The sequence below is a fragment of the Urocitellus parryii genome, chromosome 3 (genome assembly GCF_045843805.1).
Source record: "Urocitellus parryii isolate mUroPar1 chromosome 3, mUroPar1.hap1, whole genome shotgun sequence".
NCBI lineage: Eukaryota > Metazoa > Chordata > Mammalia > Rodentia > Sciuridae > Urocitellus > Urocitellus parryii.
This window is the reverse complement of record NC_135533.1, coordinates 175,832,621-175,845,225: the sequence shown is the minus strand read 5'-3', so window position 1 is coordinate 175,845,225 and position 12,605 is coordinate 175,832,621. Positions and strand designations below refer to the sequence as shown.

The window sequence follows — 12,605 nt, the reverse complement described above, 5'->3', positions numbered from 1 at the left end:
TTAAATTTCATGTAAATCATACCCAGATGGTTAATGGTAGCATAAATTGCTTTTAATGCTACATAAGAATCTCGGAAATTCATTTAAAAAAAATCGTAAAAATCCGCATTCGGAAACTGGTGAGATGTCTGTGTCTCAGAAGTGCAGTGTGAAGAATTGTCTGACCAGGAGTGGCAGGGGCCCCTTTTCTGTGGAGCAGAGGTGGCCGGGAGGCCCCTGCTCACTCCTCTACCAGGGCAAAGTGGCTGTGTGTGTGTGTGTGGGGAGCACTGCAAGGGGAGCCCAGATCCCTGGTCTCCAGCCTTCCCGGGGACAGGGTGTGTTCTGTTGATCTCTAACTGCCCCTCTTTGTTCTGGTTGGGCCAGTGGAATCCCCTTCAATTTCCCACAACCGTGTGGTTTCCAGAAGCTCCCCAGACCTACCCTAATGGTGTCATTTAGAAGCCTGAGAAGGGATGACTCTGAAGAGTGAGGCTCACCTCAGTGACCGCTTGCTGCTGGTTCTCCTGAATGGTGTACAGGATTGAGCTGTGAGCTGTACATGTCTCCATGGTGGGGATGCAGGGGGGAGCCCTGTGTGCGGAGACGGCAGGGCATGCTGGCAAGCCTCTCCCCAGACCAAAAGCCTTTACTTCACACCACCCTTCACAGTCGGTTGTCCCAGAATTTCTACCTTGAGTTGCCTCATGGTCTTTCTTTGAAGCATTTTTTTTTTTTAAATTTTGAGAGATGTTGCCTGATTGCCCTCTGTAGGGGTTGAACCTTTTCAAAGTCTTTTTAAAATGAATTTTCCAAGTAATATATGATTATGTTCTCTTAATTTAAAAAATGAAAAAAATGTAGAAATTTATGACTAAAATGTCTTTGAATTGGCACCCCCATCCCACCCCAAATCCTAGGTCCTAACTAGACCCTCCCCATGCCTGGAGGTAACTGCTGTTATTGACTTGGAGTGTGTCTTACTAGATCTTTTCCTGTGCCCTGGAAGAGAGAATCCAATGGGTCATATATTCCTGGAGTGTCTGTGTGTGTTACTTACTGTATAAGCCATGTTATACTGAACCTACCATTCTGTAGTGAGGTTTTCCATGTCTTGGAGGTCGTCTTATGTCACAGAACTGTATATATTCTTTGAGTTGTGGACCATAAATTATTTTTTAGCTATTTTCTGGGAATAAAAGGGGGGCTTCATTAAACATTCAGTGATTTCTTTTTTGGCTGGGGGGAGGGATACAGGGGATTGAATTCAGGGGCACTTGACCACTGAGCCACATCTCCAGCCCTATAGTTTGTATTTTATTTAGAGACAGGATCTCACTGAGTTGCTTAGTGCTTTGCTTTTATCGAGGCTGGCTTTGAACTCAAAATCCTCCTGCCTCAGCCTCCTGAGTTGCTGGGATTACCGGCGTGTGCCACTGCGCCTGGCCCCCTGATTTAAAACAAACAAAATATATCCTGTAACATCTTAGTCTTTGTGTATTTCTCTTTTCAGATCTCAGAAGACTGATCTTCACAATGAAGGTTACATCTTGGAATTAGATTGCTGTTCCTCCTTAGACCACTTGACAGACCAAAAAATCATCCCGGAGTTTATTAAGAAGGTGAGTGCTGTGGGCAGGACTCAGTCCCTCAGGTTCACAGAGCATCTGCCTGAGTGACCAGTCAGGCGAGCAGGTTTGGGGAAGATCAGACACACTCCAGAGGCCTTGCGGGGAGCTGTGACCTAGATCCCTGACCAGAGCTCCTAGGGAGCTCTGCTAGCAGGGAATTCTCATCCGCCCAGCAGTGTATCTAGTTTTGAGCTTGTCTTTATGCCATATGGGGTTTTGTGCCTAACTGCAGGGTCCACTTGAGTTTCCGTACAACATTTACTGCAGAAAGAATGTCCTTGCCCAAAACCAGGCTGAGTACTTTCTTAGTGTTTATCCTTCGTTACCCAGTCTTCCAAAGTACAGCTGTGAGTCACTTAATGATGGGTATGTGTTTGAGAACTGCGTCACTGGGAGATTTCTCACTGTGCAAACATCATGGAGTGTGCTTACACTAACCTGCGTGGTGCAGGTCTGAAACTCAACAGGGCCTCTTAAAAACCATGGAGCATGAGTCTGCTGCAGGCATCACATGGCACACATTCTACAGTAAACTTTTAATTTTATCTAAGTAAATGAGGTACGCTATAAAATAAAGATAAAATATGGTTTGTTAAATGAACCACTAACATAGTCATTTATTATCCATTTTATGTACTGTTTATATTTATGTGATTTACTTCTACAGGGCTGATAGTGCAGTAGGTTTATTTATACCAGCACTGGCACAAACATGGAGTGTGTGGTTCTGTGGTGTTAGGGTGGCTATGGCATCAGTAGGCAATAGGAGTTTTTCCATTGTCATCTTCTGGTACCACAGTGATATATGTAGTCTATCACTGACCAAAATGTCCATGACTATAATTGACAATTCAGTGCCCTGTACAGGTATATGTTGTTTGTTTGAGGCCCAATCAGCCAGTTAGTGAATTCATTAATAGCATTGGCTTTGAACTTTGGGCCAGGATTTAGAGAACAAAATAATAGCTGTGGTGCCTCCTTGGCATTGTCTTAGTGGGCAGATGGACCCTGCTGATGAGCATTGCCAGAAGGAAAGCAGCCGGGCTGAGGAGCAAGTGGATGCCAGGTCAAGTGTGGACCAGACATCTGGACAGTGCCTCAAGCTGAGGTGGGAGGATGAGGCAGAGTCCATGGGGCAGCAGCTATGCTGGGGCAGGCTGGGGAGCCTCCAAGCAAGGCCTGACACAGGGTGAGTGGAATCAAAAGATCAGAAGTGGAGCTGGGGTTGTGACTCAGCGGTAGAATTTTGCTTAGCTCATGTGAGGCACTGGGTTTAACCCTCAGCACCACAGAAATAAAAAAAGGTATTATGATCACCTACAATTAAAAAAAAAATTAAAAAGATTAATTTAAAAATATCACAAGGGCCACTATAAAAACAGAGGTGGTTGGGACTAGCAAGAGAGCGCTGGCACTTGACTGTTTTTAAAAACAACAAAAAGTGGGAAGTTATTGTGAGGAGTTTTGCAAATGAAATAATTAAAGGATATTTGTTTTCTTCCTGCCCTCTCAACATTTATTGAGCATTCACTGTCTCCACCCCCCCACCCGCCCCCAGGGCCTTGGTAATAACCACTCCTATGGAAAAAAGCTAAGACCTGTAGATCAGGAATCAGATGATGTCTTAGGTCAGAATTTCTGGTACTTCTACTAAGATGGTGATAGAACTCAGATGATGATTTGGGAATGGGGGGATGTAGGTTTTGTTTACATAGACCTAAGTTTGAGAACACACATGTTTTCCTGACTCATGTAGATGTTGTATAAATAGGGCCATCCTTTTTGGATTGCTGCAATCACTATTCCCTAGTCAACTTGGGTGCGGGCTCCTGGAGTGGGAAATGGCTTGATGGTCTGAAGGCTGAGGAGACATAATTTTGAAAACGGGTATTGTAATTAAGGATGAGATGCTTGGAGTATATGAGGAATGTCTAGATAAGATAAGGACCTGAGGCTCTCTCTACTTTATCAAATATGCTCTTGGAAAACATGTGATATTGTGCCTTGATCTCAACCAAACCAGACCATCACAGGACTGACCATTGCATTGTACCTGTATGGGTGTTAAAGAATCCATAGTCTAATTTATGGGCCACTTGGATGCCATGTTCCTCTTATACTGGAGTAGAGATGGACATCTTTCCAACGGAAGATAACCCCAAAGTTATGGGTTTTATGCCCTGGGGGACATTAGCCAGTCTTACGGTTTGGATATATGGTGTCCTGCAAAAGCTCACGTGGCAGAGCAGCAATGTTCAGAGGCCAAGTGATTAGGTTGTAAGAGCTATGACCTAATCAGTGGGTTAATACATTTGATGGATTAATAATTTGAATGGAGTACTGGGTGGTAACTGTAGGCAGGTGGGGTGTGGCTGGAGGAAGTGGGTCACTGGGGGTATGCTCTCGGAGATCATGTTTTGTGCCTGCCTCCTAGCGTTTCTCTCTGCTTCCTGGTTGCCCTGAGTTGAGTAGCTTTCTTCTTCCATGCTCTTCCACTATGATGTTTTGCCTTATCTTGGGCCCAGAGCAATGGAATTGGTCAACCATGAACTGAGACTTTTGAAACCATGAACCCAAAATAAACTTTCTTTCTCCTCGAAGTTGTTTTTGTCAGGTATTTTGGTCAGTGACCGACAAAAATACTTTTATTGAGATTTTATCCCAGAATCTTTTTTTTTTACATTCATTAGTATCCGAAGACTTTAGTTAATTTGTTCAATATGATTGACACCTGCTCATTCTGTACTTGTATAAGAATTCTGTTTTTGACATTTGGAAATGGTATGTTTTAGAGCCCATCCTGACACTCTGCTACTGTTATACCCTTGGCTTCCATATAAAAATTATTGGATTGGCTCAGACTAGACAACTTGCACAGAAGGGCAGCTCTGAGATTTCTGATCTGGAGCTCATCACCAGATGTGTATCCCCGAGTCTCTTACCTCTCAACAGAAGGGTGATTTATGATCTTTGCTTCCTTGGAGGAGCCAGCTCTGTTGAGATCATCCCATCATTTACCCCCACCCTTTCTGGATAAGATCTGGGCTTGGAAGGATTCAGCATCTCTGGCTGTCAATCTGGGCTTTAGATTCTGGGCCAGTGGCCTTGACAACCCAAGAAGATGGACAAAATGATGTGACTGGGTGTGTTTCCCTCTGCTCTTTTCTGTCGTTGGACACAATTTCTAGAGAAAACACCACCTCTGTGTGCAAAGAGCAGAGGAAATCTAAGTGCTCCTCTCCAGGGCCTGTGGCTATTCCAGTGATGGCAGAATTTTGTGTGTAAATTTTCCTGTCATTACACAGGTAGAAGAACACAGGTGCTTCCTGAGAAGTAGGCTGAAAGCCATTTGTTCTTTCTTGTAAATATTTAATGAATAGCTTAGGCCCTGTTTACATATGTATGGTGACACTTGTTAATTGCCATTCAGTTAGGCCAGATGAAGCTGTGTCACTGGCTGCTACAGCTTGCGGTCATTGCTTTTTACGTGGGTCATTATTTTGTGTGAAATAATGGCTCCAGTTCCCGTGACAAGTAGATTTGTCTTAGGATGAGATGGTAATTAACTCATTGTACCACCGTGCAGGATAAGCTCATATTCTTCTCTGCCCACTAGAATTAAACCCATTAGATTTTTTTTTCTTCTTAAGAACAATGTCCTGATATTATTTTTTTTTTTGCACCAAATGTTTTAAATTGGCCAGAACCTTTGACTAAAGAACATGAATAGAAAGAGGGAGAGGAGATTTCATTATTTCTCATAATTAGGAAAAATGGTCATTTGTATCTGTCATGTAAAATTAGCTGGAGATGTCACAATTCACAGCTCCTCTCCATCGTGGTCTTTTCATGGAGCGTGAAGTTGTGTTAAGGTGACTCCTTTTCCTTTGTAGTCATGAGGTCTCTGGGTTTGGCTGGTCAGATGAGATCCGGGTTACTGTGTTTTGTTTATCCTGCTGTGCTTCAGCTAGCCGGCCTTTATGGAAATTATTTATTATGGACCACAGGACATTTAAAACACAGGGTTATGACAGACTTGGGGAGAATGTTTTCCAAGCCCCAGAGCTTGGGTGCTCAAGGGATGAAGACTTGAGAGGCTATGGAAAGCGATAGTGTCCCCAGAATTCCTCTGGGATGAGGACTTGGCCCTTGTCCCCCAAGGTACCTCTGGAGGCTGCCTTGTGTGGCTGGTGGGTCTGTGGGAGCCTGCTGGGACTTCAGGGATCCCAGAGGATCATCAAGAAGACTGATAGAGTGAGGAGTCTGCGTGTTCATTCCAGTGACGGGACAGTCTTTGGAGCTTCTTGGGACAGCGCATGCATGTTTGGAAGGCACTTTAGTTTTCAGATTCATTCATACATTTTCTCACTTGTGCTTCACAATAATTCTTGTCAAGAAGCCAGGCTGGCAGTGATAGCTTCTTTCTAGACTCAAAGAAACTAAGCTAGGAGGGGACGAGGCCTCTGCCCAGGGGCTAGGACTGATAACTGATGGATCCTGGATCCATCCCCTCCCTTGGACAGGCCTCAGTGGGTGGCAGAGAAACTTGGGAGCAGCAGGAAGGTTGTGTGGCCAGGTGGGCTGGGGAAGTTTGGGGAAAGGCATGGGGTACGGTATGGAGTGAGGGATGGATGCTCCAAGGGGCTGAGGGGGAGGCTCACGGTGCCATCCTGGTGTGGACAGGAGCATGAAGGAAGGCCTGGGGTTAAGAGTGAGCCAGGTCTTTTTGGTATTGAGTGCGCAAAGGATAAAGGGAGTCTGTCCTGTCGGGGTTCTTTTGATTATCTGGAAAGGCCCCACTAGGCTGAGCTCAAGTGAGTCAGGTGGAATTTACCATGAGGATGCAGGAAATGACAGAGTCCCAGGACAGTAATACAGGAGACTTAAATATGGACCAATGTTTTTTGTTTTTGGGTGTTTTTTTTTGTGTGTGTGTGTGTGTGTCAGTAGAGCGGAACCTAAGGGGAAAGCACTTTGCATGCATTATACCCATGGCCCTTATCACACTCCTAGGAAATCTTATCCTCATTTGACAGGTAAAGAAACTGAGGCACAGATCCGTTCTACCCAAAATTGTAACTGTGAACAACAGGGCTGGGATTTGAACCCAGCCTTTCGGACTCTGAGACCACACTCATGGTCATTTGGCTATTCTACCTCTCCTGCATCATATGTCCCTCTGGGGGCAAAGAGTGATGCTTTCTGAGCCTGAATGTGAGGTTGAGCATGACAGGCAGGTGGGTAACCTGTGTCTGGTGCACAGCTGGGGCTCTGGGCCTGGGTGTCCATGTTCTCTGGATGGAAGTTGCCTCATCCCACTCTTGTCCAAGCAGGACTTGGGCTTGTGCTTTCAGGCCCTCAGCATCGGGCTGTGTTCCTGGGAGTCACTTCCTTATATGGTAGAACCCATGACCCAAATGATCTGCTTAGGAATTAGGTGTGTCTTACACTGAGACTTTTCGGGGAAACCGAGGCCCATCCCTGCCTTGTCTGATGCCTGGGGAACACATGCTCAGAAGCTTGGTGGCCTGGACGAAGCAAGATGCATTGCCCTTCAGACACCCAAATGCTGCTATTGCTGCCCCAGCCTGCACACACAACCCAATTTCTAAAATCTCAATGGTTCCTCTTAATGCAACATAATCCCCAGGATTATAAAACCTTGTCCACAGTATATGAATGACTCCTTATTTACTCTCTGGTTGATCATTGAGTATTCAGAGCCTTGTTTCTATAAGTGCAGTGCACAGTCTTAATTTTAATTAATATAAGACGTTGGTTCAGAGTGAACATTGTTACAAAGGCTTTCCTGTCTTTACTGTACCCCCATCAACTTCCAAACCAAGAGAATGGTGATGTTTAAAATAGTAAACTGGCGAGAGTTGGGAGAAAGTGAAAAAGAGGTGGGGGGTTTGCTGAATCCTGGAAATGAGGGTATTCCGAGTGTGTTAGAAAGCCCGAGGCTGGCAGAGGTTTTGCTGGGTGGGAGGAGTCTTATTCACTGTTGTGTCTCCAGAACTAAATCAAAGTTTATCAAGTCAGTGGATAAATTAAGAAGAATTTTGAGGAAAAATCATGAAGACTTTGTGTCACACAAGGGAGGAGAGGAGCCTAAGAGGATTTGGGGACACTGAGAAACAAGGTGGGATCACCTATGAGGATGGGCATGAGCCTTTTGCAGATAGAAAGGTGGTAAGATTGGTGATGGACATGTCAAGGGACCAGTGAGACCCTGGAGGGAACATTCCAGAGACTTTTGTGGCTTTGGGGATAGAACGTGGGAGGAGGCTAGGATTGGAGATGCAGTTGCAAACTCAGGAGGCCCACAGGAGCCAGGCAGGTGAAGACAATGAGGAAATGTGAGGATGTGTTGTCTGGATGTCACGTGCCCATCCTAAAGGGCAGCCACCCCTGGGCAATACGGCTCATTGTCACCTGGTAGAAAAATATAGCCAGCATTATGAGATTTCTTGTTTGATTGGTTAGTTGTTTGGCTTTGTTTTCAAGAAGTTGATGGTGTTTATCTTCTTGTTGGAAAGTCTCTTGGTTTTTTTTAATGTGAGCCCATAGATCAATTTTAAAAATACTGCAAGATCTAGACCAGAATTTTTCAAACTGTCTGCAGTAAAGGAGTAGGTTTTTCTTTTTTCCCCCAGTACGTTACAAAGCAATATTTTTGTGTCACTCGGAGGAGAAAAAGAACTTTGACAAAGTAGGAGGGGAAACGGGAGAGTAGGATGTTGTAGAATCCGAGGGAAGAGCTTGCCTCAAGAAGAAACCAGAGCTGGGTGTGGTGGTGCACAACTCTAATCCCACTGACTTGGGAGGACTGCAAATTTAAGGGCCACCTGGACAACTTGGTGAGACCCCTGTCTCAAAAATAAAAAGGGCTAGGGTTGTAGCACAGAGATAGAGTGTGCTCCTGGGTTTAATCCCCAGTACAAACAAACAGAAACAGATAACAGTTTTTAAATTGGGAAAACACTCAAGTCAGAAGGACCTATTAGACTTGGGTGTTATCCCAAACCTCAGTCTTGCAAAAGTGATTGTTGTGGGTGGGGGGGTCACCCTCAGGAGCTGCCCTGCCAGAGTTTAAGAGTAACTATATAGAGTTAATCTATATAGTTGGCCTGGACTAAGCATTGCCCTTCAGACACCCAAATGCTGCTATTGCTGCCCCAGCCTGCATAAACAATCCAATTTCTAAAATCTCAATGGTTCCTCTTAATGCAACATAATCCCCAGGATTATAAAACTTTGTCCACAGTGTATGAATGACTCCTCATTTACTTTCTGGATGATTATTGAGTATTCAGATCCTCATTTCTGTATGTGCAGTGCACAGTCTTAATTTCAAATAGCATAAGACGTTGGTTCAGAGTGAACATTGTTACAAAGGCTTTCCTGTCTTTACTGTACCCCCATCAACCCCCAAACCAAGAAAATGGTGATGTTTAAAACAGAAATCTGAGAGTGATGAGAGAGAGTGGTGGCTGCAACAGGTCCAGGTAGAAGGAAATCATGTTTTAAGGTAAGAGATTTGAGCCCTTTTAAAGCTAGAAATTCTAGTAGTGAGGGAAAAGTTAATAAAGTCAGAGATGATAAAAAAGATGGAGACTGGCCAGGGTGGGATGAGATTGCAGAGGGGGGGCATCTGCTGTGCACTTGGGAATGGACACCCCTTCCTTTGTGTGGCAGGGAGGAGGTAGGAGGAAGGTTACAGGCTTAGATTTTCATGGTGGGGGAGATGATGGAAGAACTACTACCCAGAGACCTCCTTTTTCTTATAAGGTTCCTCTCCCCAGCCCTAGCGTTTCTTGATCCTCTGACCTCCTGCTATTTTTATTGTCCTGTGATCTTTCTGTTCTGTCCAGAGAGATTAGCTGAAGTCAGCTTGAGCCTACAGGGAGGCAGGAGGTCGTGAGCTTGGATCAGTCACTCCCTAGAAAAGGGGATATGTTCTTGCATTTCATTTCTTCCTCCTTTGCATGAACCCATGACCCAGTACCATTGGGTTAGAGCTCATTCTTGTTTCTCTGAAAGGATCTTTCGAGGCCTGTTCCGAGGCAGTATGGACATGCAGTATGGGTCCTGTCCTGGTCCCATGAAGCTTACAGTCTAGTGGAGAACAGAAACGTGGAGTGGAGAGTCATGCAACAGATGTTATAATGGAAGGTTGGAGGGTGTCCTGGAGTTGTGTGGGCAGGGACCCTGTGCAGGCTGGCAATGGGAGTCGGGGACAGTCACTGAAGTGTTTGCACCCAGATCAGAGGCATAGGTTGTGAGGACTGGAATAGCTTGGACAAAGGCCATGTGGTGGGAGGGAGAGCCTTCTGTTTTAGGACAGAAAGGAGATTTCTGTGCCTTGACCACAGAGAATGGAGGGTTGAGTGACATGGGATGAGGCTGGAGAGTTACCCAGGGTTCCCAGTGCAGAAGTTCTCAGTCCAGGTTAAGGATTTGGGTCTTTGTCCTAAGTGCAGTGGAAGGAAACCATTGGAGAAGGATTCTAGTGACCCAGTGACATTTTGGAAAGATCAGAACAGCTGTGGGTAGTTCCCGGATTGCGGCAGGAGGGCATTATTGGTAGCATTATTGTGGAGTAACTCTTCATGGACTGTTAAGAGATTGCAGCTTAGCTCAGGTGGTGGAGATGCACAGGGGTGGGTAGATTTGAAACGTGGTCTGGGAAATGGGAGCATGGTTGCAAGGGAGGGGACTGGGCTGATGAACTTGTACAGGAGGACGTGGGGATGGGGGGGTGCGCTTTGCTGAGATAGGATGAGTGTGAAACTGCCCAGGGCAGGGGTCTGGGCTGGAGACAATGGCTGAAGGGTAGTGGTTGAAGCTGTGGTCATGGATGAACTCACCCAGGAAGGAAGAGAGCTTAGGACTGAGCCTGGGGAATTCCAGCATTTACTGTGGGGCAGAGAAAGCAGACAAAGTACACTCAAGAGGCAGGAGGGAGAAGTGAGGGGTGATGTCAAGGGAGGAAGGGCTACAGCAGGAGGGGAATTGCCACTGCTGTCAGTGCCCAAGGGCTGACAGGCAGAAACGGCCATCACTGGAGGGCCACTAAGTCACCAGCAATCCCCGTGGAAGCTGTTTGGGTGGCTTCACCCCTCCCAGTACATACATTTTCAAAGCCTGATTCAGAATATCTCTGGGTTCCAGTAAAAATCCACTGCCCTTGGCCCCATGGAACTCATGTGTTCCTGTGTTATCTGACGGTAGTTCTGAAGTTTTGTCTTAAATTAAAAAAAAAAAATAGTCTCCATTGGTTTTGATATTATCTTCATTGTTCTCCTTAATGTAATTATTTATTAAACAATAGAATTTTAATAGCCCACCAGGGGATTAGAACTTGTGTAAAACATTACCATTTTATGTAAGTTTTAGCATACAGAGGGTATGTCACATGAAATAATAACAATGAAAGAACTTGTAGTTAAATCGGGGAAAAAAATAACTTGAGATCCCTTATGGTGGCATAAGAACAGAGTGGTGGCCTGTTGTCTCTGTGGGCAGCCTGTGGCTGTCAGGCCTGTGTGCCTGTGTGGTCTCTACAGAGCAATTGCCCCCAATCCAGGGAAACGGATTAGTCTAGAGGCTCATTAGAGGTGAAGCTGAAGGTCCCTAAGGGAGATGGCAGCTATGTGTATGCTGTCACCTGGCTGTAACACTCTGTCATCTCAAGGGGATTTGCCACCCTCTTGGGGAGGGCTCTACCATCTCCACTGTCAGGAGGAGGTTGGTGTTGAGACTCCCACAACTTTGCTGAGACCTGGCCATGGGATTGCTCGTAGAGCAGCCTGGGAGCCCTGAAAGTGAGAGACAAAGGCTGCTTCTCTGGTACATGGCGGCGGTGGCCCCCGGGTAGCTGATTACCTGCTACTTACAGTCATGAGATGGGTCCAAAGTAGCCTGGTGAAGGACATGCTGGAGTAGCCGCTAGGTTTTGCCTCTTGCTGTTTACCATAGATAACATAGATTTACCTTTTTGATAATGAAACCTAAAAGGTTGAAGGTTTTGAGTTCTTTCTCCTAAGCCATGGGCTCTTGATGTGAGCCCTCTCTGGGATGCTTCTCCATGAGTTCCCATAGTCCACTATGTCTGGGAAACATACATCATAAACCTTCTTGGAGGGTCTTTTAGAAGCTCTCATGAGGCCCCTTAGAAAAGTCAAGATTCAAAAAGTCAAAGCCTGCAATGAGAAACCTGCTTACTTAACCTCAGGATTTCTTAAGTACAGCTTGAGATCTTTCCCCTTGTTTCTTCTCCCTGCCAAACTGCTATTTATATCATGGAGAATACTTTGGAAAATATATTAAATAAATGAGGAATCTGTTGGCCACTTATCATCCATGGGTAATTACAGGTCATCACCAGTGTTGAGGGTCAGTCTCCCCTCCTCTTTGTTCATTTTTTTTTTCAAATTAAGGTATCCAGCTGATGTTTTAGTATGTATACAGTGAAATGGTTACTATAGTTAAGCAACTTAATATGCCCATTATTTTTTACCCTTATTTTTGTGGTGAGAGCATATAAAAACTCTTAATAAAGTTTCAGTATACAATATATTATTATAATGCTTATTTTGTATCTTAGATCTCTTCTTAGATCTCTAGACTTGTTCATCCCTTGAACCTGTAACTTTATCCCGCAGCTCCTTTATCCCGCAGCTCCCATTTCCTCCCTCCTTTCCACTCCTACTAACCAACCACAGTTTTTTTTTTCTTTTCTGTGAATTTAGCCTTTTTTTATTCCACATATAAGTGAGATCATACTGTACTGTATTTTTCCTCTTGCATCTGGCATATTTCACTTAGAATAATATCCTCCAGATTCAACCATGTTGTCACAATGGCAGGATCTCCTTTTTAAAACAATGAGTAAATATTCTAATTAACACCCCGCCACACACACAAACACAATTTTCCATTCATTCATCTACCAGCAGGTCTCCTCTCTTTTTACTAGAAAAAAATGCATAA

General features: G+C 44.9%; 1 protein-coding gene across 1 annotated transcript in view; it reads left to right on the top strand.

The window, feature by feature from the left end:
* The window catches only part of Rftn1 (raftlin, lipid raft linker 1), a 194,302-nt gene that overhangs the window by 103,851 nt on the left and 77,846 nt on the right, over positions 1-12,605 (top strand). The window contains exon 4 of the mRNA XM_026388536.2: positions 1,493-1,601. Within this exon, the coding sequence (XP_026244321.1) occupies positions 1,493-1,601 (109 nt within the window). The remainder of the gene's footprint in view (positions 1-1,492; positions 1,602-12,605) is intronic.